Below are 27,131 nucleotides of genomic sequence, written 5' to 3'. Positions count from 1 at the left end.
GTGGCTGCGATGGGGCAGTCCCCGTAGTCTTTTATGATGCGGTTACGGAAGAGAGCCGCTTCAGAAGGGATCCAGGGAGTTCTGTACACCCCTTTGGTCTCTCTCGCGCTGTAGGGCCATGCATAAGATGCGCCTCCTTTACAGCTCGCTGTCGCTGCTCTTCCCCAGAAGGGCGGCTGAACCCTGGTGCAAACGCATCGCCCGCACGTGGGCATTTAACACAACCGCGGCCCCAGCAGGTGTGTGGAGCTCGTGGAAATGCAAGGGGGGGAGGGGGGACGTGTACGCAGCATTGGGTACTTTAGGCCTGTGGGATGCGGTCATGACAGAGTCTGGGAATGGGTCTAGAAAAACCAACCGTGGTTTAGCAAAATCCAAAGGTCGTGTAATTTTATTTTATTTTTTGATATCTTACTGACCTTTTTATTGCTTTTTTGTTATGTTATAAACTGCTTTGGAGAAGTTTTAGGTGACAGGTGGTCTGTAAATATGTTAAATAGTGGTTAAGTGGTCGGGTTGCGAATCAGCACTCTATTGGTTAGAATCCCACTACTGCCATGAGCTCAGTGGATAAGCCACTCCTCTCAGCCCCAGCTCCCCAGCTGTATTGTGGGGATAATAATAACACTGACTTTGTTCACCAGTCTGAGTGGGGCACTAATCTGTCTAGAAGAGCAGTTTATAAGTGCTGGTTCTAAAGTGTTGCTGAGATAATTCATACTATGGTATTCCCCATTAATTCATACTATGGTATTCCCCATTACTATGTATTGATATGAAAGTTGGACAGTGAAGAAAGCAGACAGACAGACAATTGATTCATTTAAAATTGGTGCTGGAGGAGAGTTTTGCAATACCATGGGCGGCCAAAAAGACAAGTGGGTTCTAGATCAGATCAAGCCTGAATACTCCCTAGAGACTAAAATGATGAAATCAAGGCTAACGTACTTTGGTCACATTACAAGGAGGCAAGACTCACTGGAAAAGGCAATAATGCTAGGAAAGGTGGAAGGCAGTAGGAAAAAGAAAATGACGCAACATGAGATGGCTTGACTTCATAAAGGAAGCCACAGCCTCCAGTTTGATCTGAGTAAGGCTGTTAATGATAGGATGTTTTAAAGGCCTTTCACTTAGCACATGCAAAATAGACTCATGGCACACAGATGCAAGCTTTTGAGTTCTCCAGGACTTTTCGTCTGGCAGTCCTGATGAACCGTCCCTGAGCCTGAAAGCTTGTATATTGTGTTTTGTAACTTTGTGTTATGGTCAACCAAAATATTATATGACTCTTGTTTTGGGATTTTGCTCTGGACCAACCTAAAGTAGAGAGATGGCCCATAACAAAATCCACCCACAGGAGTCACATAGTGCTTACCCTAAAGGAGACTGGTGTGGCATTATTATTTTGACTCTTTTAACTGTTCATTGCCAGTAGTGGGTTGTGACCATGCTAGGTAGCTCGTACTCATTTGATGAGATGTTCTTTTAATCTGTGCTGTGTTTATTGTACTTATTGTAGTCCACCTTCCTTTTTTGCTTTTTTGGATTGCTTGATCTTTTGGCCTCATTTTGTAAGAAGAAAACCTCTGCTTCACCACTACCATTCATTCCTTTTCTACCTCCCTACTTAAATAACTATCGCCAAGGTGTCTGCTCAAGTGAGCTCTGGCCTGAGTAATGTATTTATTTAAGGGACTAGAAAACTCATGGCTGTTCTACTTGCAACACAGTCACATTGCAATTCCAAGCAGAGTTATACACTTCTAAATCCATTGAAGTCAAAAGGCTTAGAAGGGGGAACCTCTGTTTAGGACTGCATGGCCACCCAGATAAATTAATTCAGAGTGGAGAAACCAGCAAGAATAAAAGTCCTAACTTTTTAGTGCCTTGGTAAGTCATGTTAATAGAGTAGGAGGAAAGGAGCTATTGTATTTGCAAAATGAGTCACTTTTCCATCAAAAAGTGTAATACAAAATATAATTTTTGAATCAAAGCATCCCTATTTATTTTTTATTTGTTTGTTTCATTTATACCCCTCCTCCCCCTATGGGGACCCAAAAAAGCTTACATCATTCTCTCCTTTGGTGCATCCTTATAACAGCCCTATGAGGGAGGTTAGGCTGAGAGCGCATGACTGGCCAAAGCTTCTGTGACAGAGTGGGGATTTGAACTAGTCTCTCCCAGATCCACGTCTGACACTCTAACCACCACATCATGCTGACTGACTCTTATGTGGAGATCCTTTGTTGTGTAAGGTTTTACCCAGTGCTTGGCCCGTTAATGTTAATGGCTGCAGCTGCTCTGACTCTGAGAATGGTGTCGGCTTCCCATGTTGTAGCAAGAAAATGATAGGCACTTCAATGGCAGTAGGAACCAAAATGTCCCAAGAGTGCTCATTGTTAGGGAAAACAATTCAAGATAAAGGTATAGAAACCACCGACCAATACAAGGAAAAGAATAGAAGACACTTAGTAGTCCAGTTTGGGCTGCATAAAAGCAACAGGAAAAAAGATGCATATTAAGTAGTAGAAGATGGTTATGGAACAATAGATAATTGGATTGTATCCTGCCAACTTTTCAGCTCAATCTTGCCCAGATCTCTTCCTCTCCATGTGGCCCCCATGAGCCCTGGCAGAGCCTTTTTAGTGGTCCAAAGGAGCCAGTCCTCCCTCTTCTGCCATTATAAAAGCTAGTGGGATCCAACCTATTATCCAGCATACAATTCCTCCTATGTCAATAATAATGCACTTTCGATGCAATTCTAAACAGAGTTACTCCAGTCTAAGGCCATTGACTAAAATGGGCTTAGACTGGAGTAACTCTTCTTAGGATTGCACTCTATGTCACTTTTGTCCATACCTGACATCCCCATCATTTGTCTTTACAAGTTTGGATATGCTGATAAACTTTATTTGAGCTTATTACAAACTTCATTGTTTTCATTACTTTTTTTTCCTACCCAAGATCTTAATAGGTTTGTTGCTCGGACCAAAACTTGTGGGGAACTGCGCTCTGCCGATGTAGGTCAGGAAGTTACTTTGTGTGGATGGATTCAGTATCAGAGGTAAATAAAAAATAAATGGATTCAAGATAGTTAAATAATTGCTGGACTTACGGCAAGTCTGTTGGCCGCTTTGAGGGTTTTGTGTGTCATGGTGGCTTAATAGTTTCTGGCCCTATTTGAGGAATGTTCTTTGGATCATGCCTTGTGCATGTTGATGTTAAGAACATCAGATAATTTTGGTCGCCATTTTCTTTGCATTTTCCAGTTCCTGTGATCTTTTATTGAGATGGAACGATCAGTGTCCAAATGCCAGTTCTACTGTTGCATTTTAAGTTGGTGGACTGCTGGCCTTTTGCTGTAACGGGCTCATTAGTGAAGAAACTCCCAGTGTTCCACAGTGCCTGCCTTCTCTCTTTTAAAGAAAGAAAAGTATGAAAAGATTTACTTTCTCTTTAATTTTCCAACTGTTAGGGAATTTGCTTTTATTATCTCGTCTGTGCATGGCATCCCAGATACCAGCCTGTGCTAGATACGAAATATCATTAGTGTGCTCTATAACTATACAATTGTGCAACAAGTGCATTCATATATTCATAATACATCCAGAATTCCTTATCTCAGTCCAGTCCAAACAGGGGACTCAATGCCCTGTTCCAGTCCTTTTGGGAACAAGGCAAGTGCTCCAGATGAAATGGTAAGTACAAGTCAATTTATACCTTAACTGTATCTTCTCTTTTCTTTCATCTACAGCTGGAGCGCTTGCCTTGTTCCCAAAAGAACTGGAACGAGGCATTGAGTCCCCTGTTTGGATTGGACTGAGATAAGGAATTCTGGATGTATTATGAATATATGAATGCACTTGTTGCACAATTGTATAGTTATAGAGCACACTAATGATATTTTTGATTGTTCTCATGCCATAATATACAGATATATTATCTCTCTCCTGGGTGGGTTTCCACTTTGCTTGCTGTCGGTTTAGACCAGGATTTGCCTTGTTGGTTTGCATGTGCTAGATACTAGGCTGTATCCTGGCACTCTGTCCAGCTAAGGGTTCTGTGCTCTCTTGGTGGAAAGTGATGGAGTAGAAGACCTCGTGTTGTTGGGGCACACTTTGCACTAATAGAACATGCCGCCTTTAGCTGAGAAGAGTGGCAGGATAACTTACAGCTGGAATTACAGTGAAATCCTAAACAGAGTTACTCCAATCTAAGCCCATTGAAATCATGGGCTTAGAATTAGGCCACGCAGCGCCACAAAAACTGCCTGCATCCGTTTTGGAAACTGAGATATCAGAAATCCTGTGAAACAGCCATCAGCCTTCGTTTAGCGGGGTGCTCTTTTTAGGACGTGTGGAAACAGCCTTCGTTTAGTTGTGCTTTTTTTCAGGCATGTGCGCTTCAGTTTGCAGTCCTAATCAGAATTATGCCTTTCTAAGCCCTTTGAAGTCAATGGGTTTAGAAGGGCATTACTCGGCTGGGGATTACACTACAAGTCTTCCACTTTTAGTTTTTTTAAAAAGACTTTTATGACTGGAATTCAAACAGTTCAAGGAGGAATGCAACTGGTTTTAATCTTCTAATGTACAGAAAAGTGCAATTCCATTGTGGTTTTAAGGAGCATCAGCAAAATGATGTGATACGAGCATTTCCAGAAATATTTTTTAAACACATTCCACTGGGGAATTCCTCACAAGCTCTTTAGAAACAAATGGGAGTTGTGAAAATGCAGTTACTTTTGAACAATTCATGGGATCCTTTACGCGAAGGGCCTGCCTGAGGAAATCAGGAAGGCTCCCACACTTCTGTCATTCGGCAAACTATGGAAACAGAATTGTTTAGGAAGGCATTTCTATAAAGTTAATAGGACCATATTATAATAGAACAGTTCAGGAAGGCGCTTTTATAAAGGGACTCACTATGGGCCCACCATGTATAGTATATATTTTCTGTTTGCTGTATGCATTATCCTATTCTCACTGCATTGTTTTTACCTATGTAATACCATTTTCTGCATTGCTTAATTTATCTTGTCTAATACTTCATGCTTTGTTTCAGATTGCTATAATCCGAGTCCTATTACATTGCTTAGTAGCTGTTTCATCCTGTAGATTGTATTGACTTACACTGTGTAAGCTGCCTTGAATTTCAGTAAGAAAGGCAGGCTATAAATGAAGTAAATAAAAATATGTCCTTAGTAATGGCTGCAACAAATTTTTGATTCTATTCTTCACATATTTGAAGATTGGCTTAATTTAGAGGCTTAACCTGAACTGTTATAAATGTGTGTTTGTTTCTGTTGTGGTTTAGGCGGGGGCAGTTTCTGGTTTTGAGAGACTTCCAGGGACTCACCCAAATTATCATTCCTCAAGATGAGGTAAGAGCCATCAAGAATTGCTTCTAAAGTTATTCCACTCGAAGCTTTTATCTTGTGTTATGGATATTGCTGCATATTCAGAATTGCAGTGCCTTCCTAAACATTGGTTTTGATCGGCTTAAAAAGGATCTACCTGTTTAATCTGGCATTGTCAGAATGGTTACTGAAATGAGAGTAGGGTTTTTTTAGAAATATCTATATAGTTTTTTTCTAGAATTGTGTGTGAAAAATGTTACGAGGTTTTTCTCATTTTGATTGTGGAGTCTACCATCTTTTAATTTCATTTCTGCAATTTCTTGTGGACTTCAGTTAGGAAATGAGTGTGTGTCAGTCAGTCAGTCAGTCAGTTAGTTAGTTAGTGATATTTCTATGCTGACCCTTCAGAGTCAGCATAAAATCACCACAATATAAAAACAAGCCTCTGGTCATAAGCAGCACAAAACTATCCATAAAAACAGAAGCCGATGATTTTAAATGCTGATGAGATAAAACCCCTAATTAAAAGTGTGGGTTAAAAAGTGTATATTAGCCTAAAAGAAAGTAAAGTAGGTGCCGTGCGAGCCTCAAGGAGGAGGGCATTCTAAAGGCAAAGTGCCACCACAGAAAATGTCCTGTCCCTAGTTGCTACCTGCCTGGCCTTTGAAGTGTGTGTGGGGGGGGCACAAAGAGCAGGGTTTGAGAGGCAGATGTTAACTGAAGGGTTGGATAGTATGGGAGGAGACCATCAGGTACCCTGGCCCCAAGCTATTTAGGGCCTTTTTGTAAAGTGGAATATAATTTTTAAAAATAAATAGATGTGTGTACCTCTTGAGTTAGTTAAGGCAGATCACAAACCGTAGCCCAATTTATGGTGGACCCTCTAGAGCCTGTCTGTTGAGAATTTTTGCATTCTGGATGGTACATGACATGATCCAGCAAAACAATTTTCTTTCTGAAGAAAATTTCCACCCTTGAGGATTTTACACATATTAGTAATGCCTTAAGAGCTCCTGAGCACATGTTCTCGTTTTGTCAAAACAGTCACATCAATGGACAACAGGGATTTCAGTATTTTAAAAAATAATGAACGGGACTTCACAGTGTTGAATCAGCCCACTCCCCAAGATTAATTCAAGGATCTACATCTGTAGCAAAAGCCAAACATCCTTCCAAATCTGACCCAGGTGCATTTCAAGACATTACTCCAATCATTGTTTCTCTCTCTGTCTTTGTAGTCTGCTTCCCATCTGAAGAAGGTCTTATGCGATGCTCCTGTTGAATCTGTGGTGATGGTGACTGGGACAGTTGTCTCCCGGCCTCCAGGACAGACAAACCCTGTGAGTAGTTTAAGAGTATCTCCACGCCCCCCCCCCCCACACACACACTACTTTTGTCTGTGTATAATGTGGTTACTTCAAGGCACTAGGAATTGTTGCTTAAAAATTTTCTAGCATTGCTTGCTGAAAGGATCACAGGATGCTGGAAGAGTTTGTCTAGCACAGAAGGTCTAGCGGCTGCTGTAATCAGACTTAGTAGGAGACGTCAGCCTTAACTTAAGTGCTCTTAATCTTTCCTAAAAGGTAATGGCAGTTCTATCAATTACACACACATGCTGCAGCCCCCCTGAAATTTTATTTCAGGAGGCCAGAGTGCATAGTGGATAGGTCTGCAGTGGGGGAAGACATTGGTAGAAATCACCAACCCCTTAAGTACCTTGAAATCATCAGATTATGGTTGGTTACAGGCTGCAGTTTATTAAATCTGCTCTTCAGGAACGCTGCAGTCTGGGCCAGGGTTAGTGAAACTGATTAGGGAATTGAGACTTCATGGGAATCTATTGAGATTAGAAGATGCAACTTCTAGGAGTAATTAGGACTATTAGGAAATCCTTCTCTCATTTTAGAAAATTGGATTAGTTTACAGATGATAGGATCAACCTGGGATGTATAGATTTCTTGTACATGGGGGTTCGGATTCAGTGCAATATTTCCGCAGGGGCATGGAGCCATGTCACCCATGGAGTGTGACTTTCTCAAGTCCCCCCCCCCCCCATGACAGCCTGAGAAACCCTCCCCTGAAATCCTGTACCTGGGGCAGAGCAGACCCCCCCTCCCAGAACTGGATTTTGGCAGTGGAGCATTTCAGCTGGCACAGAAGGGAGGAGCCAAGCAAGTTGTACTCCATGGATGGAAGCCCTTGTACCTACAGAAATGCTACTCTGGATCCAACCAATTGGATCCAGTCAGTATTTGCCAAAAGTTATTTGTTTTCTATGAGTTACCTGAAAGCCGGTTCATATACTTTCAACCAGGATATAAGCTGGTTCCAGAAACATGGGAAAGCATGCTGTGCTTTGCCTTGCCCTGGGGTATAATCCTCTGAATAAAGCTGACCCATGCTTTATCTGTGCCACTCAGAGCCTCTGTGTGCCTGCCTTACACAAGAAGGAGACCCCGTCTTGTGAATACTGCAGCCTACTGGGTACTTCACACAGGCAACTGTTGCACAATTGTCAGGGCTGCATGTAAAAGGTGACTTTTAAACAATCTTTCTTACCTGTTTTAGAGAATGCCCACTGGTGAGATTGAAGTGAAGGTGAAAACGGCAGAAGTCCTCAATTCCTGTAAGAAACTACCTTTTGAAATGAAAGATTTCGTCAAGGTAGCTGTTTCCATTTTATTTTTGCACCATGTGCTGTTAGATAATAATGTATGTTTGGAGATTCTGGTAAAGGCCTTGCTCTTCCAACTCTAGGGCTAAGGAACTTTGGGGGGAAACCTATGTACAAAGACTTTTAAAATGTGCAAGTCCAACAAACAGCAAATGTCTGCTGCTCTAAGGCATGCTTCTCATTTGTCTTCACTTGAACACAAACTAGCAGTGGCTGGGAAGCAAAGGAGATCTGTGACCACGTCAGGTTCTGTGAGTATAAAGATTAAGGTTCAGGAGTAGAGCTGTGCTTCAGAGCCACTCAGTTTTCAGCCTTTAAATAATAAAAACCTGGAAGTTTGCTGCCAGACAATCTGAATTCTGCCCCAAGCAAAGCTGAACCTGCATTGTTCAGATTTACATATTTTCTTTTTATTTTGCATAATTTATTCACCAATTAATGTTTTGTGGAATTCTGAACTACCTTTCAAGCATCAGGGGATGCTACAACAGCAATGTTCCAGGTACACAGAGCCTTACAAAGGGTAGTTCTTCAGGGCCCTGGAGCCCATAGTATGTTTTCCACAACCAGGAATGCTGATTTTGCAGCAGTAGTCCTAGAAGGGGACAAAAAGAGAGTGGGTGGGAAGAAGAAACTGCTATAGAGAGACCATGTTTCTTCTGCTACCATACTAACATGGGTATGTTTTAGGGGAAAGAAAGTAGGTGGTGATTTAGGGAAGGATGAGAGCTGATAGGGTTGGAAAAGGGATTTGGATTAATTTGCTTTCCTAATGAAGTCATGAGGAATGTAGCTCAGGGTCCCAGGTTCAGAACTGGGCTCAGAAAAAAAGATCTGTTTTCCTTGCGTGGGGAAGATAGCCTATTTTGCCAAGCCCAGTTGCAAATTGAGCTGAAGGAAGTTCATCTGTTGCCATTTTCTAGTTACGAACTCTTCCATCTTGCTCAAAGATAACCTATTTTATTGGTAAACCCACAAATGGACATTACCAGAGGAGTGGCTGGCGTCATATTGGTTGCAGCCAAAAGCTGCCAAAACATCTATGGAGTACTTTTGCTACTGATGGCAAATTCATATGGACAGTTGTTCCTTTTTCTGCTGATGGTTTGTTAACAGAGTGTGTGTTCCTTCTGTGTTGTTGCTGCTTTTATTTATAATACAGAGCTTGTACACAGGTGCACTTTAATTGATTATGACCCATGCCCAATTCAAAATCATCTCTCTGCTCAGAAAAACGAGGCCTTGCGAATGCAATATCGATATCTAGACTTGCGCAGCGTCCAGCTGCAACAGAACCTACGATTGAGATCCCAGATGGTGATGAGAATGCGGGAATATCTCTGTAACGGCTACGGTAAGAGATGTGCTACTCATTAGTCTCATGCACACATCAGTTTCTTCCCCCTCTTCCCCTTTTCAAATCTGTGAAATCTTGTTTTAGGGTTTGTGGATGTAGAGACTCCAACACTGTTCAAGAAGACCCCTGGGGTAGGTGTGCTCAGAAGAATTTTCTATGTATGTTTTGCATACATATATAATTGTCCCACATGTTTAATTGAACAGGCTTTCAGATTAGGCTCTTCCCAAGTGGACTGGAAACAGATGTAACCTTTTAAAAGTAGAAAAGTTGGCTTGAAAGCGCCACTGCTGCCCTCAAAACCTAGGGTACTCCCCCCCCCCCGCCCCGGTCCTGTGCTGCACTCAGAAAACAAGGGGTTGGATCTTGTCCCTTGCATGGAACTTTGCCACCTTCCCCTTCTCACTGCTACTGTACAAAAATCCTGCTGCTTTGGATTGGTGGATATTTGGGAACAGGGTAAAAGGCAGAGCTGGATCTATGCAAAAAAATAAGTAAGCTACAGTTTAGGAGCGATTATGAAAAATCTCTTAATAAAAAAATACTTAATTGGACAAATACATTTTTTGGTAATAGCATAGAACCTCAGCGTGTCTTAATCAGGTCCTGCGTTGTCGGGGTGGAGAGAATTTGGCAGAAATCTCACATGAACAGAAGTGCTCTTTGCTCAAGGCACAGGATTCAACCCAAACCATTTCTGTGCAGGCTTTTCTTTCCCTTCCCTTGACCTGATTTTTTTTTTAATTGAATAACTTCAATTTTACGGTGAAGGATCCCTCAGGTGAGGGAGGTGTACATGCATACACATATTCTCCTTTGCTTAGGGGAAAAAAGGAAGGAGGGAAGAATTAGCAAAAATGACAGTGTTTGAGAGTCCCTATAGTGGTTATTCATCTGGAGCAGATGTTTCTGGTTTTTATAGACAACTAGTTTAAGGCAGTGCCCTTCCTGTTTTGTATTACGGCTCTTTTGTTTACCAGGGTGCAAAGGAATTCGTGGTGCCCTCACGGGAGCCTGGAAAATTCTACTCACTACCTCAGAGTCCTCAGCAGTTTAAGCAGCTACTGATGATAGGAGGCTTGGACAGGTGAGCCTCCTGGGCCCCTCTTGGCAACAGGAGTGTTTCCAAGGCACCCACCAGGGACTTGCACGGTGGAAGGGTCCGTGGCATCCGCAGGTTATGGGCTGATTAGTAAACCAAGCCACTGAGTCAGTGCTTCATGGTTATACAGCATGTCAGCTCAGGCTTAGCTGAAGCACTGTGTATAAAATAACAGAGAGAGAGAGGGAGGGAGAACATTGAAAAATTACTCTATTTCCCAGTAACTGGAGAAAAAAATTAATGCCTGTTTTGAAAACGTTGTGATTACAATTTGACTGAGTCACAGATGCAAGAAAAATGTAGTTTGAGGGCAGAGTCTAAAATGGCCAATGGCTTACTGATTTGCTTGTGTCCTAGGTTATGAAGAATTATGGGATTATCCTAAGGCAGTCAGAAATTATGGGTTGGGTAACCCACAGAAATTTTCCATGTCCCCACCTCGCACAGCAGCCTTCTTTTCCTGCCCCCCCCCCCAAATTGTACTTCTCCAGATTGGTCGACATTGCTGTGTAGGCAGCTTGGGAGTCTGCAGCAGAACGGGGGGAATCAGCAAGAATAAGCCAGAACTCGCAGGGCAGCACCTGAGGATGATCCTAAGAAGAGTTGCACCGGTCATTGAAGTCAATGGTCTTGAAAAGGTGTAACACTGTTTAGGACTGCCCAGTACGTCTCCTGCTCTTGCAAGATTTCTGCCAATTTCCCCTCCCACTGAAGATCCCCATGTGGCATCCTGTGCAGTTCCTGAGGGTCCACATGCCCCACCCCAGGAACTGCATTTGGGGGAGGGCGATGCACTGAAAGGGGAAAGCTTCATTCCACAAGTTCAGCTCCACTTGTTATACATAGGATTCAACCCTGTTCTTTTTGTTTGGGTAATCCCAGACTTATGCCCAAGAAACAACCAGATTTGTCAATTCGCTCTGTTGAGGAGGTGGTGAAGAGCAGCAAGCCAAGTGGTGAAGCACACCCCCGTCTGCTTCCCCTGACTGTTCCTTCCGTCCATTTTACCTCATCTACTGGTCTTGTTGCAGTTCAGTTAAACTCCTCGGGAGATTCGTTGTATTTTTAGCTGTAGCAATGATGATGTGTGTGTGAATCAGATTCACTCTTCTGGCATACCTTTTCACTTTCTCACTCCCTGCTACCATCAAAGGAGAAAATTCCATTAATACATTGAATTGACTCCTATGAATGTGAACAGAAAAGTTCACAGAATGGATCTCTTCCCCCCTCACCTTCCTTCTGTGCCCGTTCAAAAGCCATTTCCAGTCAGAAGAACCTCAGGAACACATTAGGGGCTGCAGCAATCAAGAGAAAATGGTAAGAAATCGCCCCACTGTCAGCTTGCATAAGCTGTTCCATAAATTAAGCAAGAACTTGCACAAGTGTGTGCCTGTGTGGGATTTCTGCTAATTTCCTTCTTGCTTCAGCCTTCATGTACCACTCTGTTCTAGAGAATTCCGTGACTCTCCGGAGCAGCTGAGGGGAGCACAGGAGAAAGGAGGAGTAATCGGTTCCACGAATTCCTTCTGTTCATTCAATCCTGCCCAGTTATTGACTGCATAACTGGAACATAACTGTAATTACCTTCAAATTTCCACGACAGGTACTTTCAGGTTGCCCGCTGCTATCGAGATGAAGGTTCAAAGCCAGACAGGCAGCCTGAATTCACTCAGGTAACTTGTTCATATTGCTCTGTGTGTGTGTGTGTATTTTTGTATGGTGTGAGGTAATGTATAAAGAATAGAGAGATACTGGGTTTGTGTTTTTAATAGCATGTGATAGGTATGGCCCTCTACCTAGTAAAGACTTGATCCACCAATCAGCTTGAATTTAAAAAAAAATTGCATTCCCCAACCTTTATTTGCTGATAGGACAAACTTAAAAACTTGAAAACATACCAAGTGCTGAGTTCAGTGGCAAGGTTATTTCAGCAAAATAGTTGCTGGTTGTTTCACTTGGTGTGTGTTGTTTGCGGCATACATGAATATGTGAACCTGCCTTGGAGTGAGTCAGATCCTTGGTCTGAGAAGGTCAGAAATATCTACTCTGACTGGCTGCAGCACTCCAGAGTCTCAGGTGGAGGTCTTCTACTGCCTGATTCTTTCAGAGATGCTGGGGATTGAATCTGGCGCCTTGTGGATGCTCTACCACGGAGCCCCTTTTTTAGCTGCCGTATACCAAGTCGGAACATCTGTCTGTTGACTGATGTGCTGTGACTGGCAGTGGCTCTCCAGGTCTTCACATCATCAGTTGCCTGACCCTTTAAACTGGAGATGCTGAGGTTTGAACTTGGAACCTACTTCCTGCATGGGCCAGAGATTGTGCAGGTTGGTGGGTGCAAGAATTAGGAAGGTTGTAGTGCCCCAGAATTCCTGGTGACCATTCTGGAATTAGCTATGGTGGTACAGTCTTCTGCATAAATAATTGTTGTGGAATTGCAGCAGAGCTGCAATGGATTTGAATAAGATTTTGCTCTTTCAGCAAGTCTCAAAAATGTCTCATGGCAGTAGCTTTGGGGCTGGGATACCGGGACATCTCTTTTTCACAGTTTATTTATTAAGTGTCGCCTGTTGAATGGAAAGTTGGTTTTGCAAGGTTCCCTAGTTGTCCCGAAGGATGACTATGCCAAGTATGTTACAACCTGCCAGTAAATGTTTCTGAATACTGTATCACTGCCAAACAGTATGTAGATAGTCATCTCTGCCCTGCTTGTGAACTTCTCAGACTGGCTATTGTTGGAAATATGAATTGAATAGATTGCACCTGGATCAGATCCAGTAAGGCAGTTCTTGGTTTTTCTAGTAAGCCATTAGCAAACAATACTTATGTCTGGCACATATCCCCAAGACTAATCATGAGCCCTCTGTAAGACTAAGTATTTTTGTGAAATTACCAAGACTGAAAAGTGTTCTTATTTCTTATTTATTTAGTGCATTTTTATCCCTCCCTTCCTCCAAGGAACCCAGGGTGGTATATTGTTCTGGGCTGCTCTGTTTTATCCCCACAAAAAACCCTGCAAGGTAGGTTAGGAAGAAAGAGAGCGGGGGGGTTGGCCCAGAGTCATCCAGGAAGCTTCATGGCACAGTGGGCATTTGAACCTAAGCCACTCCTGCAACAGAACACACTTCAATAAAAAGGTCAAACAAATAGTACCGATCATACTGATAGGCAAGGAGAAGGGGATTTAGTTAGAGCAGATGTATCTGGATAGATTTGTTCTGAACCAGATATTTCCAGGGGGTGGGGGTTGCCAAGAAGGGCATTTCCGGTATAGTTCAGTGAAAGTCAGAACATAGGGATGGGGAATCTAATTGAAGGTCATGGGGGACAAATGGCGTTGGGTTGCATCCAGTGGATGCATTCTACTAGTGGAGGCATTTATCTCCGACAGAAGGAACCTTTCATGGTGCCTTTGTTGGAATAGGTGCTTACTTCATGGGATGGTGCTAGAGGAAAGCGCCTCTGCTATCAGTACAGATCTGTGCGATCCAGACTGTTGTAAGGTTTCAAGCAAACCTCCACAATCTGAGGACTGGAAACCTGATTGTCATATTTAAAATGTATGCTGGGAAGTTATATTCCCTAAGAAATGCCACTTTGGTAGAATTGTAGCATTTGTCACAGCTTTGCTTTGAGAATGCAATATTGTTTGTGTCTGAACATTGAGTCTTATATAAGAATCCTAGATATAGAGGCAGTGATGGTCTTAAGGTGTCCAAATTCATGTCCTCTTTTCTTTCCAAAGATCGATATTGAGATGTCCTTTGTAGACCAAGCTGGTATTCAGGCTCTAATTGAGGGCTTGCTTCAGTATTCCTGGCCTGAGGAAAAGGGGGCCCTTGAAGCACCCTTCCCTTCAATCAGCTACAACGAAGCCCTGGCTGTCTATGGGACTGATAAGCCAGACACACGCTTTGGAATGAAGGTAGGTCATATCATGTCATTCAGCTTTCTTCTCTTTCATCACTGTGTTTATCACTTACATGGGAACTTTAACTTGCAAGGTAGCACAGTGGCTTTATTTCCCCACCTGGTATAATTTGTTATCACAATTTTAGTCAAAGAAGCCACTTTCCGAATTTTTTTAAGTAATTCCAGGTCAGAGCCTAGAATTTATTTCTTAAGTAATTCTAGGTCAGAGCCTCTGAAGCTTTTTGTTTGAGAGTCAGGTACATTGCAATGAATCAATTCATAATCCTCAACCAACAAACCCTACACTTTGGGTTGAATCCAAACTCAATGTATGTCTGCTTTGGGTTAGATCCATACTAAGTTTTCCATCATCAAAACAGAGCTTTCCTGCCTCCCTCTCCCACTGTAGCCCAAAATGCTGTTTGTGGGGGGATGGGGGTCCGTGAGGAATGGTGTGAGCAGGGTCTGCAGTGGGCAGGGGAGAGAATCGATGGAAATTGCCAATTTAAACCAGATCTGAAGTGTATAACTTTTGAATAAGTCCAAATTTTCCTCTTACAGTATTAGAATAACCACTCTGCATGATCATATACTTTTTCCACATAAAGAAAAAAACATTGTACATTTCTCCCCTTTTGTTTTAGTGTTTGTACATTGCATTAACTAGCCACTCAATATTAGATTACAATTGCCTCTCTAATATAAAGCCTGTCTTGTCTTCTTCTGTGTGCTTACATATAACCTTGTTTAATCTATGTGACCAAATACTAGAATGTACCTTAAAGACTTGGGCTTAAATCGTCTGGTTGCACCCTTCTTTGTCCATTAGAAGAGGCTGTCTTCTGCTGCACAGTGCTTTTATCTGAACCTAGCTATTTTTCAGCTCAATGAAAGATGTTCGTCCTGCATGGACAGAGCCTCTTAGCACTGGAGGAATGTGTTCCCTAGCAGAACAAGTGGGTGCAGGGCCTAGGGTCCATGCCTTGGTGTAAAAATGCAGTTGGCCTAAACTACTCAGGTGAAAGTGGGTCTTTTCCTGCTTTGAGTCTTTTCAGGATTCAGGAAAACCATATCATATCACAGAGTCTTTCAATAATGGTGAGATTATTTCTTCTTGGAATTTCATGTTGTATGCTCAGCCAGCAATCCATCAGGTCCTAGTGCTGTACCTACAGTAATCTTAAAAGCAGCTCTCAATACTTCCTCTGTACTTAATTCAGTAGATCCAGATCTTCTTGTGTGATTTGGGGGATACTGCATCAGTTTTGTATGTTTTGTTAATGAACAGCTACAAATTGTATTGCATTTTTTTCAGATGCCAGTATCCCCATTATACTGCACGGATATTTTTTAAAATTCCTGCACTGTTTTTATCTTTCAAATGTCCACCTTAATGATTCTCCCTGTTTTTATTTCACATCCTCAGATTGTAGACGTCAGTGATGTGTTCAGGAATGTGGAAACTGAATTTTTACAGAAATTCCGCAATGAGCCACACAGCACAGTTAAAGCCATTTGTATTCCCCAAGGAGCAGTAAGCAATGCTACACTATATTTTAGGTGGAGGTGGGGGGGGGGTTTATTTGGGAATGGAGATGTGTAATTTATAATGTTGCTAGTTACAAATCAGCCCTACAACTGTCCTTCTCTGTCTCATGTGTATGGAGACTGTTAAGTGTTGCAAAAAACAAATGGAAGATTAATAGATCTCAAACAGCTGTAGCATAGTGGTTAAGTGGTTGGGCTGCGAGTCAGCACTCTGCTGGTTCAAATCCCTCTACTGCCTGAGCTCAGCAGGTAGCCTTGGGTAAACCACTCCTCTCAGCCCCAGTTCTCCCGCTGTATTTTGGGGATAATAACAACACTGTTCACTGCTCTGACTGGCACTAATTTGTCCAGAAGAATAATATAAGCATACAGTTGTTGCTGTTATTAATAAACTCTGGCGGCTTCAGACATGTCGAACAGGTTTGTCTGTGACTGACATTAACACCATCACATGAAGCTGCTTTATACTGTGTCCAGCATGGGTGTATTAGTACTGTCCACTCTGACAGGCTGTGGCCTTCTATTTTACCCACAATGTGATGCTTTTTATAACTGGAAATGCCAGGGATTGAACCTGGGGCCTCCTGCATGCCAAGCCGGTGCACTACCACTGAGCAATAGATAGCTCCTGAGCCAGTTCTCTTTCTCCTTGAGTACAATTGAAGTCTATAAGTTTGGGAAGCTCTGATTTGCCATGACATCCAAATGCAAGTGGCTGGAAGAATGAGGCCACCCTTACTTTCCACAAACTGGAATTCTAAATGGGCAAGTGAGCACTGCTACAAGCACGTTCATCACTAGCAAACCTCTATCATGGTATCTGAATGCATCTACTTTTTATCCTTTTAGGGAAGGGAGCTATTTTTGCTAATAATTTATTACAAGATTTTCATAAAGAGACATTAATATATCAACACTTGTGTACACTTTCAAAACATTACTTTATGTATAGATTATGTTTGTTAATCAGTTGCGTGTGCCTCCAAAATAGAAATTTTGCTTAGACTGGTAGAAGGGCTGATGTTTATAGAGATACTTTACTCTACAAGAATAAAATATTACAGTTTGCTAGGGAATCACCCTGAGAATGATTTTATTATTTACAGTGTTGGGGTGTGTTTTAAAAATGAAAATTGTATCAAAGTTGCAGAATTTCTTAGAGATGTCGGAGAGATGGAGAAATTTAAGACAAATTTTGTTTACTTGTCCAAAAAACAAAATCCAACCACAATCCAGAAACAATAATAGAAGGAGTCATGTGGTTTGTGATTTGGTATGAGAAATTTAAACTCATTGATGAGACGAATGATCCTTTTTTTCTCAGTGGCCTCTCCCCTTTCCTACCACACACTTTCTTTCTAGGGAATTCTAAACAGAGAAATATTAAAGTTCAAGCCTGCTTGGAAATTACAGGTTTGAATCCAAACCCTGTTGTCCACCTGCAGAAAAGCACGCCTTCCGGTAGAAGGGGGTGTCCTTTTTGCCCATTCCCTCCTCTTGCTGTGTACCCAACATGCCCAGTGCTGTCGCTGAGGCTATTCTGGACCCTGGGGCACCATTTCAGGAGACACAATGGGCTGCAGCAGTTGGGACAGTTGAGGCTCCCTTTGTGATACTTTGGATCTGGCCCATAGTGCCTGATTTGATCTAGTGACATGCTTCTCTTGTTACATTTTCTCTAGAGACATCTTCAGAAAAAAGACCTGGAGTCATTAAATGAACTATCTAAATCCCAGTTTAACCAGGTAAGGCATAGCAAAGCAAGCAGTCTACTGGGAGTGTCTCTTACGCTGTGGGAGATGCAGTCTTGTGCAGGCTCCATTCATCTGAGCAAGGCTGGGAATGTTCACTGGCTTGTGCTGCAGGCATCCAAATCAGTCCCTGTGCTAGTCCTGTCATGTCATAGCATCCCCTACACATGTATAGTCGAGACAGAAGACCCAGGCAGATTGGAACAGTTCAGTTTCTTGAGTACACAACTCCCTTTTTGACACAGTAAATCTCGAGCCAAGAAAGGATAGAAGTGGAGACAAAGCAGTTAACCAGTATGTAACTTTCTTATCCTAACAGTATACAGATTAGAAATAGAGGATCGGCAAGGAGAAGTGATATAGTAGACAGTTGTGGCACAAAAACCAAATAAAAACAATCATTTTACGCAATCCTGATGTGTAGTTGTGTAATTTTTAATCCAAATTACGTTCAAGCTAGTCCAGAGCAAACAAACCCAGAGAAATGAGATAGGTGATAGGCTGCCCAGATTGGAACCAAAAGGGTAACGTGAGGAAAACCGGAATATAGCTTAGGAGAAGAAGAAAGAAATCCCTAACAAGGATGCAGTGGGAAAGGGCTGACTGTAGTAAAACAAGCTGGTTCATAATGGGAGGTAGGAAAGTGAAAAAGGGAGAACTGGGTAGAAGGACATGAAAGGTTAAATTTGAGGAGGAAAGCCAAATGGGAGAAAAGAAATCAATAGTCCCTGTTGAGGAAGGGTCCAATGTAGTCATGTTCATGGTGATTGGAAGATGGTTCTGGATTGTCGTTTTGATTTGAAAGGGGAATATGGAGGTGAGGAAAAGATCAGAGAGAAGTTAAGGAGGACAGGTCTGACTGTGACACTGAGATTGCTGAGATCAGTGATGTGATCAGGATTGTGCAAGTTTGTGGTTGGAACCAACAACACAAAACTTTCTCATCACCCCCTTTCAGCTGTGGTTCAAAGTGTCCCCCTCCTGAAATACTGTTCCAGAGGGGGTCCCTTTCCCCTTTGGAACAGCATTTCAGATGCTGTGAGATGGGGAAGGCAGGAAGATTGCACGTGAGGGATGGCTATGTTTCCATCTGTGGAAATGACCTGTTGGAGCCATACTAGTATGCCTGAAGAAATCCTTCATGTGCTTCTGGCTCTTAAAAATCTGTTTTTAGATAAGTCAGTCAGTTGTGTTCACTGGTGTGGATTCTGTTTAATGGTACCTGAATAACAATTGTCCGTAGAATTGCAGGCTGCACTTTGAAGAGAGCCAAGCTAACTTGGATGTTGGCTTTGGCTTTCTTGTTTCTGCATATTTTTAGGAAGTACCTGGGTTACCAATCTGTCCTTCGTTCCTAACAGGAAATATCACACTGTATTTTGAGCTCTGATGGTAGCTTGAACTCTCGACTCAGTAGGTACCTAAACGAGGAGCAGAAATTGGAACTCATCAGAACAGTTCTGGCCAACAAAGATGATGTGGTCTTGGTGGCAGCTGGAGGACATAAGAAAGTGGTAAGGAGACGCTTGAATATTTGACGGTGCCATCCCAAACAGAGTTATTCCCTTCTAAAACCATTGACTTCAGTGGGCTTACAATGGTGTAAGTCTGCTCAGGATTGCACTGGAAGTGTTTTGCTGTCATCAGTTATCATACCAGGTGTCTTGTCACCTTCCAAGCTGAACAAAACCTGCCAACTATATTGCCTATCAGGCTCTAACAGAGAGCAAGTGTGGTGTAGTGGTTAAGAGCAGCAGGATTCTAACCTGGAGAATGGGGTTTGATTTCCCACTCCTCCATTTGAAGCCAGCTGGGTGACCTTGGATCAGTCACAGCTCTTCCAGAGCTCTCTCAGCCTCACCCACCTCAAGGTGGCTGTGAGGACAATAATAACACACTTTGTAAACCACTCTGAGTGGGCGTTAAGTTGTCCTGAAGGGTAGTATATAAATTGAATGTTAGTGTTACTAACAATGCTCCCGTTTTCATTTAATTTTTGAAAATTGGTTGTGTACTTTTTAATTTTTAAAAAAACTCCATAAACAATGCAGTGAAATTAAAAATGGTTACATCTGCACTAGATTAGTTTAGTCTTGAATTATCAGCATTTTATTCGTGCTTGCGATAGAGACACCAGACAATGTTATCAATAGTTTGTTACAGTCCAGTGGGGTTTTTTTCCCTGCTCTCCTGTTGTCTTTTTTTTACACACCAGATTTTTTGCAATGTCTTTTAAAATTTAAAACCCAATGCGCAGTCAAAGTGCAGTTGAGGTTTCTCAAGGCTCCTTCATACTGCTTCTACGTTAGTTAACTACTGACTGTTCTCTCATGGCCATATCAATTCTGTATTGGTGAGCGGGGGGGGGGGGGGGGGCTTTGCTGCTCTTCTTTTTGCAGCTAAAGCTACTGTTTGTGCAACAAGCTTTCTATTTCAAAAGAGTGAGGGGGATGCAACTTTAGTGGTTTCCTCCACCTCAGCATTTGGTCTAATGGCTTTTTGCCCACAGGAGTCCTGTAAACCCCAACAATGCTTGGGCTGTGTGTGCCTGCACGCGCATGCACGTACATGTGCAGAGGACTGCTGTGGGAAAGGAAAGGCAGAGAAAGATCGACCATTGTGAGAACCTTTCATTCACACTTCTGTAGGATTCAAAATAGAGTGCCTAACTTGAAGTTACTGAAATAAGAGGACTGTCTCATCTATGTTCATTCTTGGGAATAAACTGATTGTTAATTCTAATGTCAATTAAGGTTATTAGTGCTAGTCTTCCGCATCTCTCTACAATCCTCAGTGTTAGACTTTCATAAATAATTATCCAAATAAGAGGGATATTCTTGGATTTTAACAGATTCAAGTATTTATTTCAGTGTTCTGCATTGGGAAAATTGCGCCTAGAAAGCGCTGATCTTCTGGAAGAAAGAGGCCTGCCGCTCCGTGACTCTTCTGCATTTCACTTCTTGTGGGTGGTGGATTTCCCACTCTTCCTCTTGAAAGAAGAAAACCCCAATGAGTTGGAATCTGCTCACCACCCTTTCACTGCCCCGCTCCCTTCTGATGAACACCTCCTCTACACTGAGCCTGCAAAGGTAATGGCGGGTGAGGGGCTTTAATTTCCAGCAGGGTTTGAAGAAAGACAAACCAGGCCTTGGTGGACTCTTTGACACATGCAGGTGGTGTATGGACTTTTGTGTGTGTTTCTCATGCCATCAGGATCTCCCTTGGAGACATCAAGCCTCTTTCATAGATTTTGTTTTTTATTGCATGTACTTTTCTTGTGGCTGGGACTAAGCCAGTGTTACATTTGCTATAGGCACAATTAATTCAGATTTCATTTCTTTTCCTTCTTATATGCCAATATAAAACTGTTTAGATCACACAGAGCAACTAAACATACTTGATGCTGCTTTTTTGACTTTCTCCAGATCCTCAAAGCTCACCTTTTGAGTGAAGACTCGGGGCATCTTCTGAATCCACACCTCAAAGTGGATGTGTCATATATTCAGCATGTGCTCTTGGCCTCCCTTTATTGCCTGCCTCTGTTAATTTTTAGATAATTGTTTAGATTATTTATTAAATAATAAAAATACAATATGAAACCAACTATAAAATAGTAGGAATAGGTTCTACAGTAGTCTTCTGCTAGTGGAAGGGGGATTGATACTCTCAGGTCCCTCCTCCTTCCACCTGCAGAACCCAATATCATAGCCCACCAGGTGTGAAAGTAACTCTGCTGCTTACCAGTGTTGTCTCCTTTGGGAGGCTCAAAGCAGAAGGTGGGAGTTACTGCCTTCTTACTGGGACTCCATACCAACCTGTACCAACATGCTTTCACCCCTGTAGCCCTCACTGCTCCAGAGAGCCCACCAAGTCCTAGAGCAGCATTTCATGGAATACATGGGCTGCAGCAGAAAACGGGGAATTAAGAAAAGACCTGTTCATCACATGAAAAAAAAAACCTTAGGGTGTTTTGGACCCAACCCACTGTACTGATTAGTAATATTGTCGATTCTGGTTTTTTAATACCTCCTCATTGTAAGGTGCCTTGGACATTTTATGGGAAGATGGAATATAGATCTTCTAAATAAATACCAGCAAAAGACAATATAAAACCAGGGACAAAACTTGAAAGGCCCAGCAAAGTAAGTTTTGACTGGTCTTAAGAGGGCCAAGGTCTCATCACTAAAAGTAATTGTAGAACCAAGGAACTTTTAAAAACTGGACAGTGTTACACCAACTGGAAAACTCTTCCAAACCATAATTCTTCTACCTGTTTCATCTCTGACAGAAGACAGTGGTGCTATCATGGGAGAGTTTATATGTACCTTGTAATCTATGTAAAATGCAACCATCCTGTATCTTTCCTCCTCCCCCCCCCCCCGCCCCTTCAGGTTCGGGGTCAGCACTATGACCTAGTGTTGAATGGTAATGAGATTGGAGGCGGCTCGATTCGAATCCACAATGCAAAGCAGCAGCGTTTCATTCTCGAGACAGTGCTGAAGGTAGATAACATCAATTCGACGTGCTATCCTTGGTCTGGAAGTTCACATTTTTTAGTTGTGGCACAACATTTTGTAAGTTATTCAGGTGACTGAGTAAGGCCATTAATTCTAAGCTACACGGGGTTTGGGGTTAAGTCTTTTCTCTGTAAGAGTTTCACAAACATCTGGTCACATTTAAATACACCTGCCCCATGCAGTGGACCATTTGAGTGTATCTTGAGTACACCTCCATTACCAGAGAGCAAACATTGGGTTAGATCCTTCCTAAAATTTCTACCCATGCAAGGGAGGGGGATGTTTTCAACTTTTGCTACTTTCACAAATTAGTCCTGGGCCGGGGGGGGGGGGGGTTGTGTGTGTTTGTGTGTGTGTGTGTGTGTGTGTGTGTGTGTTGCACATACAGAAATCCTTCCATCCACAGAAATGGTTGGCAAGATTCAAGTCATTAAATGAAGAAACTCTAAGCTTATTTAAATATAGCCAAGACATACATGGCTAAGAGCTTTACCCGTGGCCCACATCTTCCATAAAGGAGGGCTGTTCTTTGAAGTGCTCAGACTACTATTGCTGAATTTGGTATTTGAACCCTGGCTATTGAAGTCCAGCTCTTTATCCTTTTAGGCTATGGTAGTGGTCATTAATTTAAGCCCTTTCTTTCTAGGAGGATTCTGAGCTGCTTTTTCACCTGCTTGAAGCTCTGGATTCTGGTGCACCTCCCCATGGTGGAATTGCATTAGGTTAGCATCTGCTGTTCTACCGGGAACACAAATACTGCTGATGGACTTTCCCCCTGTGTTTTGACAGGGACCTATCTTTATAACTCACTTAATTTTTTTATTAAACTTATGTATACACGGCTGTTCTTTGTGATCCGCAGTGAGATACATCTACCTGCTTTACTGTCTTTTAGACACCAAGCCAAAACATTCGTTTTTACCCATGCTTTTAACCAAGGGGTTTTTTTAAAAAAATCTTTTATGGCTTACTTGTAGTTTAAGGACCATTTGTATCGATAATTTTAAGGTTGTTCAATGTTTGTTTTTATGCCACTGATTTGCTTTTAATGGCTTGTTTTAATGTTGATAATTCATTGTTTTTATGGTATTGTTTTTACTTGTGAGCCACTTCAAGCGGGTCTCTGGAGAGGCTGCACATAAATTTCTTAAACAGTAGTAAAATATGTATTGTCGAAGGCTTTCACGGCTGGAGAACGATGGTTGTTGTGGGTTTTCCGGGCTGTATTGCCGTGGTCTTGGCATTGTAGTTCCTGACGTTTCGCCAGCAGCTGTGGCTGGCATCTTCAGAGGTGTAGCACCAAAAGACAGAGATCTCTCAGTGTCACAAACACTGAGTGACACTGAGAGATCTCTGTCTTTTGGTGCTACACCTCTGAAGATGCCAGCCACAGCTGCTGGCGAAACGTCAGGAACTACAATGCCAAGACCACGGCAATACAGCCCGGAAAACCCACAACAACCACAGTAGTAAAACAAACTCACAAAAATAGAGGTTAGAAATTCGTTAGCCCCTAGGTCAAATTCAGTCTCCTCTTTCCCATTTGGCAAAAAGAAGAGTGTAGATTACTATCTTCTGTGGCAATCTGATTTGGCAACAAGCCATTTTTGAGAGGTGGGATAGGGGCCTTTAGCACATCCTTGTCATTTGGCCCTCCAGCAAAACCAGGTACCTGCCAAAGCCATAAAGTTCATAGCTGAAATGTAACAAAGGCTTTTAGATGAAAACCCACAACTGGAAAGTGCTCAGAAGGAAATTTGGGAGTTAAGCAAACTTTTCTAGAGCACATGTTGCAGAAAAGCAAATTAACAAAAACTACACTGGATCACGAATTAAGCAGACCTGGCTGGAAGTATGGTTTAAGTATTTTATAGCCCTAATTCTCTTGGTGCTAGGAGCCCTCCCCCCACAGTAAAATTCCTTGCATGTCAGTGCTTCTTCTTCAGCCAAGATCAGGCAAAGTCATCTTCATTGATTTGCACAATATATTTTGTTCAGGGCAAACTTTTTGGCAATCTGGAAACATTTATTTCTGGTTAAAGTCTAAAGCTTACTTCTCAGAAGTCAAACATAATACTTGGCTTTTATCTTCTAGGACTCGACAGGCTGATCTGCCTCATTGTTGGGGCTCCAAGCATTCGAGACGTCATCGCCTTTCCCAAATCCTTCAAAGGAAGAGACCTGATGAGCAATGCTCCGGATTATGTTGCCCCGGAAGAGCTGGAGCCATATCACGTCCAAGTTACGTGGCCTTCAGCAGAAGCCAAAGCCAGTGCTAACTGATTATAACTGTGTTCACTTCAGACTACGCTCCACTCCTTTTTACAGCTGGCCTGAGCTGGCTGCACAATGGTCATTCTGCCAGTTCTGATAGTTGAATCTGGATTCATTACTAGTAGGGAAGATTTATGGATATGGTAGTTGTTGAGGACTTTCACATGGCACTGGATTGTCAGGCTTATATTCTCAGAGACACAAACATTTTGCATTGTGATCAAACTCAATGGATATCCAGCAAGCAAGGGGGCTGCAGTTGGTTCAAGAACGAGTAACATTGTTCATAGAGCCCGTCTGGCATGTAGCTGATGCTTTGCCAGGTGTGTGGACTGGCAGACAGAAGTCTCTGTGTATGTAAGACGTAAAAATGTCAATGAAGGAAGAAGAGAATGAGCATTTTTATGCTGGCGTCCCCGAGGTGCAGATACTAGGACTCAGAAGTTTTTAAAAGCTTGGTGAATGCAGGCAAGGAACTTCCAAGCCACCAGCCTCTCCGCTAGACCAAAAAAGGAACACTAGAGGCATATTACATTGCTTGCAGGTATGTAAAAGCGTGAGTCAAATCTAGCACTTTTTCAGATTTCCAAAGGAACTAGCAGGAGGCCAAGGTGGCATGAGCCTGATCTCAGAAGCTAAGCAGGGGTGGTAATTTGATGGGGGATTGCAGAGGAAGGCAATGGCAAACCACCTTTGCTTCTCACTTGGCCTTGAAACCCCCTTGCTGGGGTCACCATAACTCGGCACATAAATACGTAAAGGAGCTAGCATATTACATGATGTACATGCACTATTTCTGAAATAACTAATAGCACACTAGGTGTGTAGAAAATGGTGTGATGCCCTTGAGCCCTACAAGTGAGATTTGTAAATACATTTTTTTAAAAAAATGTAGTCCAAAATTTAAAATACTAAGAAAAAATACCACTAGTCTGCTTGCTTCTCTATCCTAACCTGCAGGACCCAAGCTAGCCAGATCTTCTCAGGAGCCAAGCAGAGTTGGCCCTGGTTAATACTTGGATGGGAGACCACCAAGGAAGTCAAAGATCGCTACAGAGAGGCAGATAATGGCAAACCATCTGTGTTCCTCGCTTGCCTTAAAAACCCTATGGAGTCACCCTAATTTGGCAGTGACTTGAAGGCACCTTCCATCACGTTTGCTTCCATAAAAGAAAACACAGGGAAAAGGATGCCCTAGAGCAACGTGGCCTACAATTACGCAGTGCAGGCATTTGGGGTAGTGAAGAACAGCAGAGCTGTGACTGAACAAAGGTCACCCAGTTCTTCATATTAAGAGTCCTGCTGCTCTCTCGGAGCTCTCAGAGGGTGATTGTCATGAGGCCAATAACACACTTTGCAAACCACTCTGTGTGGCATTGTCCTGAAGGGCAGTATAAATTGAACGTTGTTTGTAAGTACTGGGACTGTACTTGCCAGTTTTTCTTTTTCACTGGCATAAATTCATTGTTGCCCAACTTGCACATTTTGTCAGAGCTGGGGGTGGGTTAAAAAAACCTCGTGTTTTCTGACAGCAGGTGCTTCCTATGCTGCCTCGGCAAACCTATATAGTCAGCGTCGATCGCAATTGCCAGCTAGGGTTTGTTCCGAGTTTGCAGGGCACAAGAGTGTGTCAGTTTAGATGCCTCAGCAAGATGGTTTGCTAAAAGGAAACATGCAACTGGATAAAAGACTGCAGTGGGAAAAGGGATTTCCCCACCCTCATTCACATACTATCAAAAGCATGAGGGAAAGACTCTCATGATGTATCAGAAGTTGCCGTTAGATCTTCCCAGCTTTCCCCTTTTCCTGGCATTCACTTGCAATCCTGGGATGCAATCCTGGGGTCAGTGCACTTGGGTAGAATAGACGTGGGGTGGGAGACTGCCATGGGGAGGGGGAGCCTTAAATACTTTTTAGATAAAAAGGCAATAGGGGCACCACATCTCAGGGTTTAGGCTGGATTTGGGGCTGTGGTGGAAACAGTCTGCAAGGAAGGCTACAAGATCTTGGCAAGAAACTAGAACTATTTTATGCCCTCTACATGATTGCCAGAGCCCTGTGGCACAGAGTGGTAAGCTGCAGTACTGCAGCCCAAGCTCTGCTCACGACCCAGTTTGATCCCAGCAGAAGCTGGGTTTAGGTAGCCGGCTCAAGGTCGACTCAGCCTTTCATCCTTCCGAGGTTGGGAAAATGAGTACCCAGTTTCCTGGGGGTAAAGTGTAGGTGACTGGGGAAGACAATGGCAAACCACCCTGTAAAAAGTCTGCCGTCGTAATGCGATGTCCCCCCCATGGGTCAGTAAGGTACTTGCACAGGGGACTACTTTTACCTTTACCTACATGGTTGCTACTAGCTGCATCCTTCCTCTCAAGTGCCAGGTACAAATTTTTACGATCTTGCACCCATCCCTTATCCTTACCTGATGTCCTTAAAACACCAGGCTGGGACCCTTATTTCCGTAACACAAGCTGTGCGTTCTGTAAATTCCCCAGCTCAATCAAATCCCAGTTGCTACCAGGAAATGTTATCAAAAGCCGAGGACATGAAATACAAATTTCAACTGTGCTATGAGCAATCAAGCCAGGGCACTGATTGAGGCAACTTGAGTGAAGCGTTCCACCAACAGCTGCTGAAAAG

At 42.7% G+C, this 27,131-nt stretch overlaps 1 protein-coding gene across 1 annotated transcript; it reads left to right on the top strand.

Moving 5' to 3' along the window:
- Positions 1-57: 57 nt before the first annotated feature.
- On the top strand, positions 58-25,351 carry DARS2 (aspartyl-tRNA synthetase 2, mitochondrial). Its single transcript, XM_054980837.1, has 17 exons — positions 58-239; positions 2,965-3,064; positions 5,314-5,380; positions 6,595-6,696; positions 7,925-8,020; positions 9,261-9,384; positions 9,472-9,518; positions 10,368-10,474; positions 12,096-12,165; positions 14,238-14,417; positions 15,831-15,938; positions 17,635-17,697; positions 19,065-19,217; positions 20,574-20,792; positions 22,095-22,205; positions 22,867-22,942; positions 24,316-25,351. The coding sequence occupies exons 1-17, from the start codon at positions 119-121 to the stop codon at positions 24,501-24,503; spliced, it is 1,932 nt and encodes a 643-aa protein (XP_054836812.1). The 5' UTR covers positions 58-118; the 3' UTR covers positions 24,504-25,351.
- Positions 25,352-27,131: the final 1,780 nt, after the last annotated feature.

This window comes from Eublepharis macularius, chromosome 5 (genome assembly GCF_028583425.1).
Source record: "Eublepharis macularius isolate TG4126 chromosome 5, MPM_Emac_v1.0, whole genome shotgun sequence".
In the NCBI taxonomy this organism is placed as follows: Eukaryota; Metazoa; Chordata; class Lepidosauria; order Squamata; family Eublepharidae; genus Eublepharis; species Eublepharis macularius.
Note: the sequence above shows the minus strand (reverse complement) of the source record. Positions and strands in the feature narration are given on the sequence as shown.

Bases quoted from the DNA above. Each gene is read 5' to 3' on its own strand.
- DARS2 (XM_054980837.1), top strand. From the start codon at position 119: ATGCATAAGATGCGCCTCCTTTACAGCTCGCTGTCGCTGCTCTTCCCC. The intron at 240-2,964 runs GTGTGTGGAGCT...TTCCTACCCAAG, and splicing joins CACAACCGCGGCCCCAGCAG to ATCTTAATAGGTTTGTTGCT. The intron at 5,381-6,594 runs GTAAGAGCCATC...CTGTCTTTGTAG, and splicing joins TTATCATTCCTCAAGATGAG to TCTGCTTCCCATCTGAAGAA.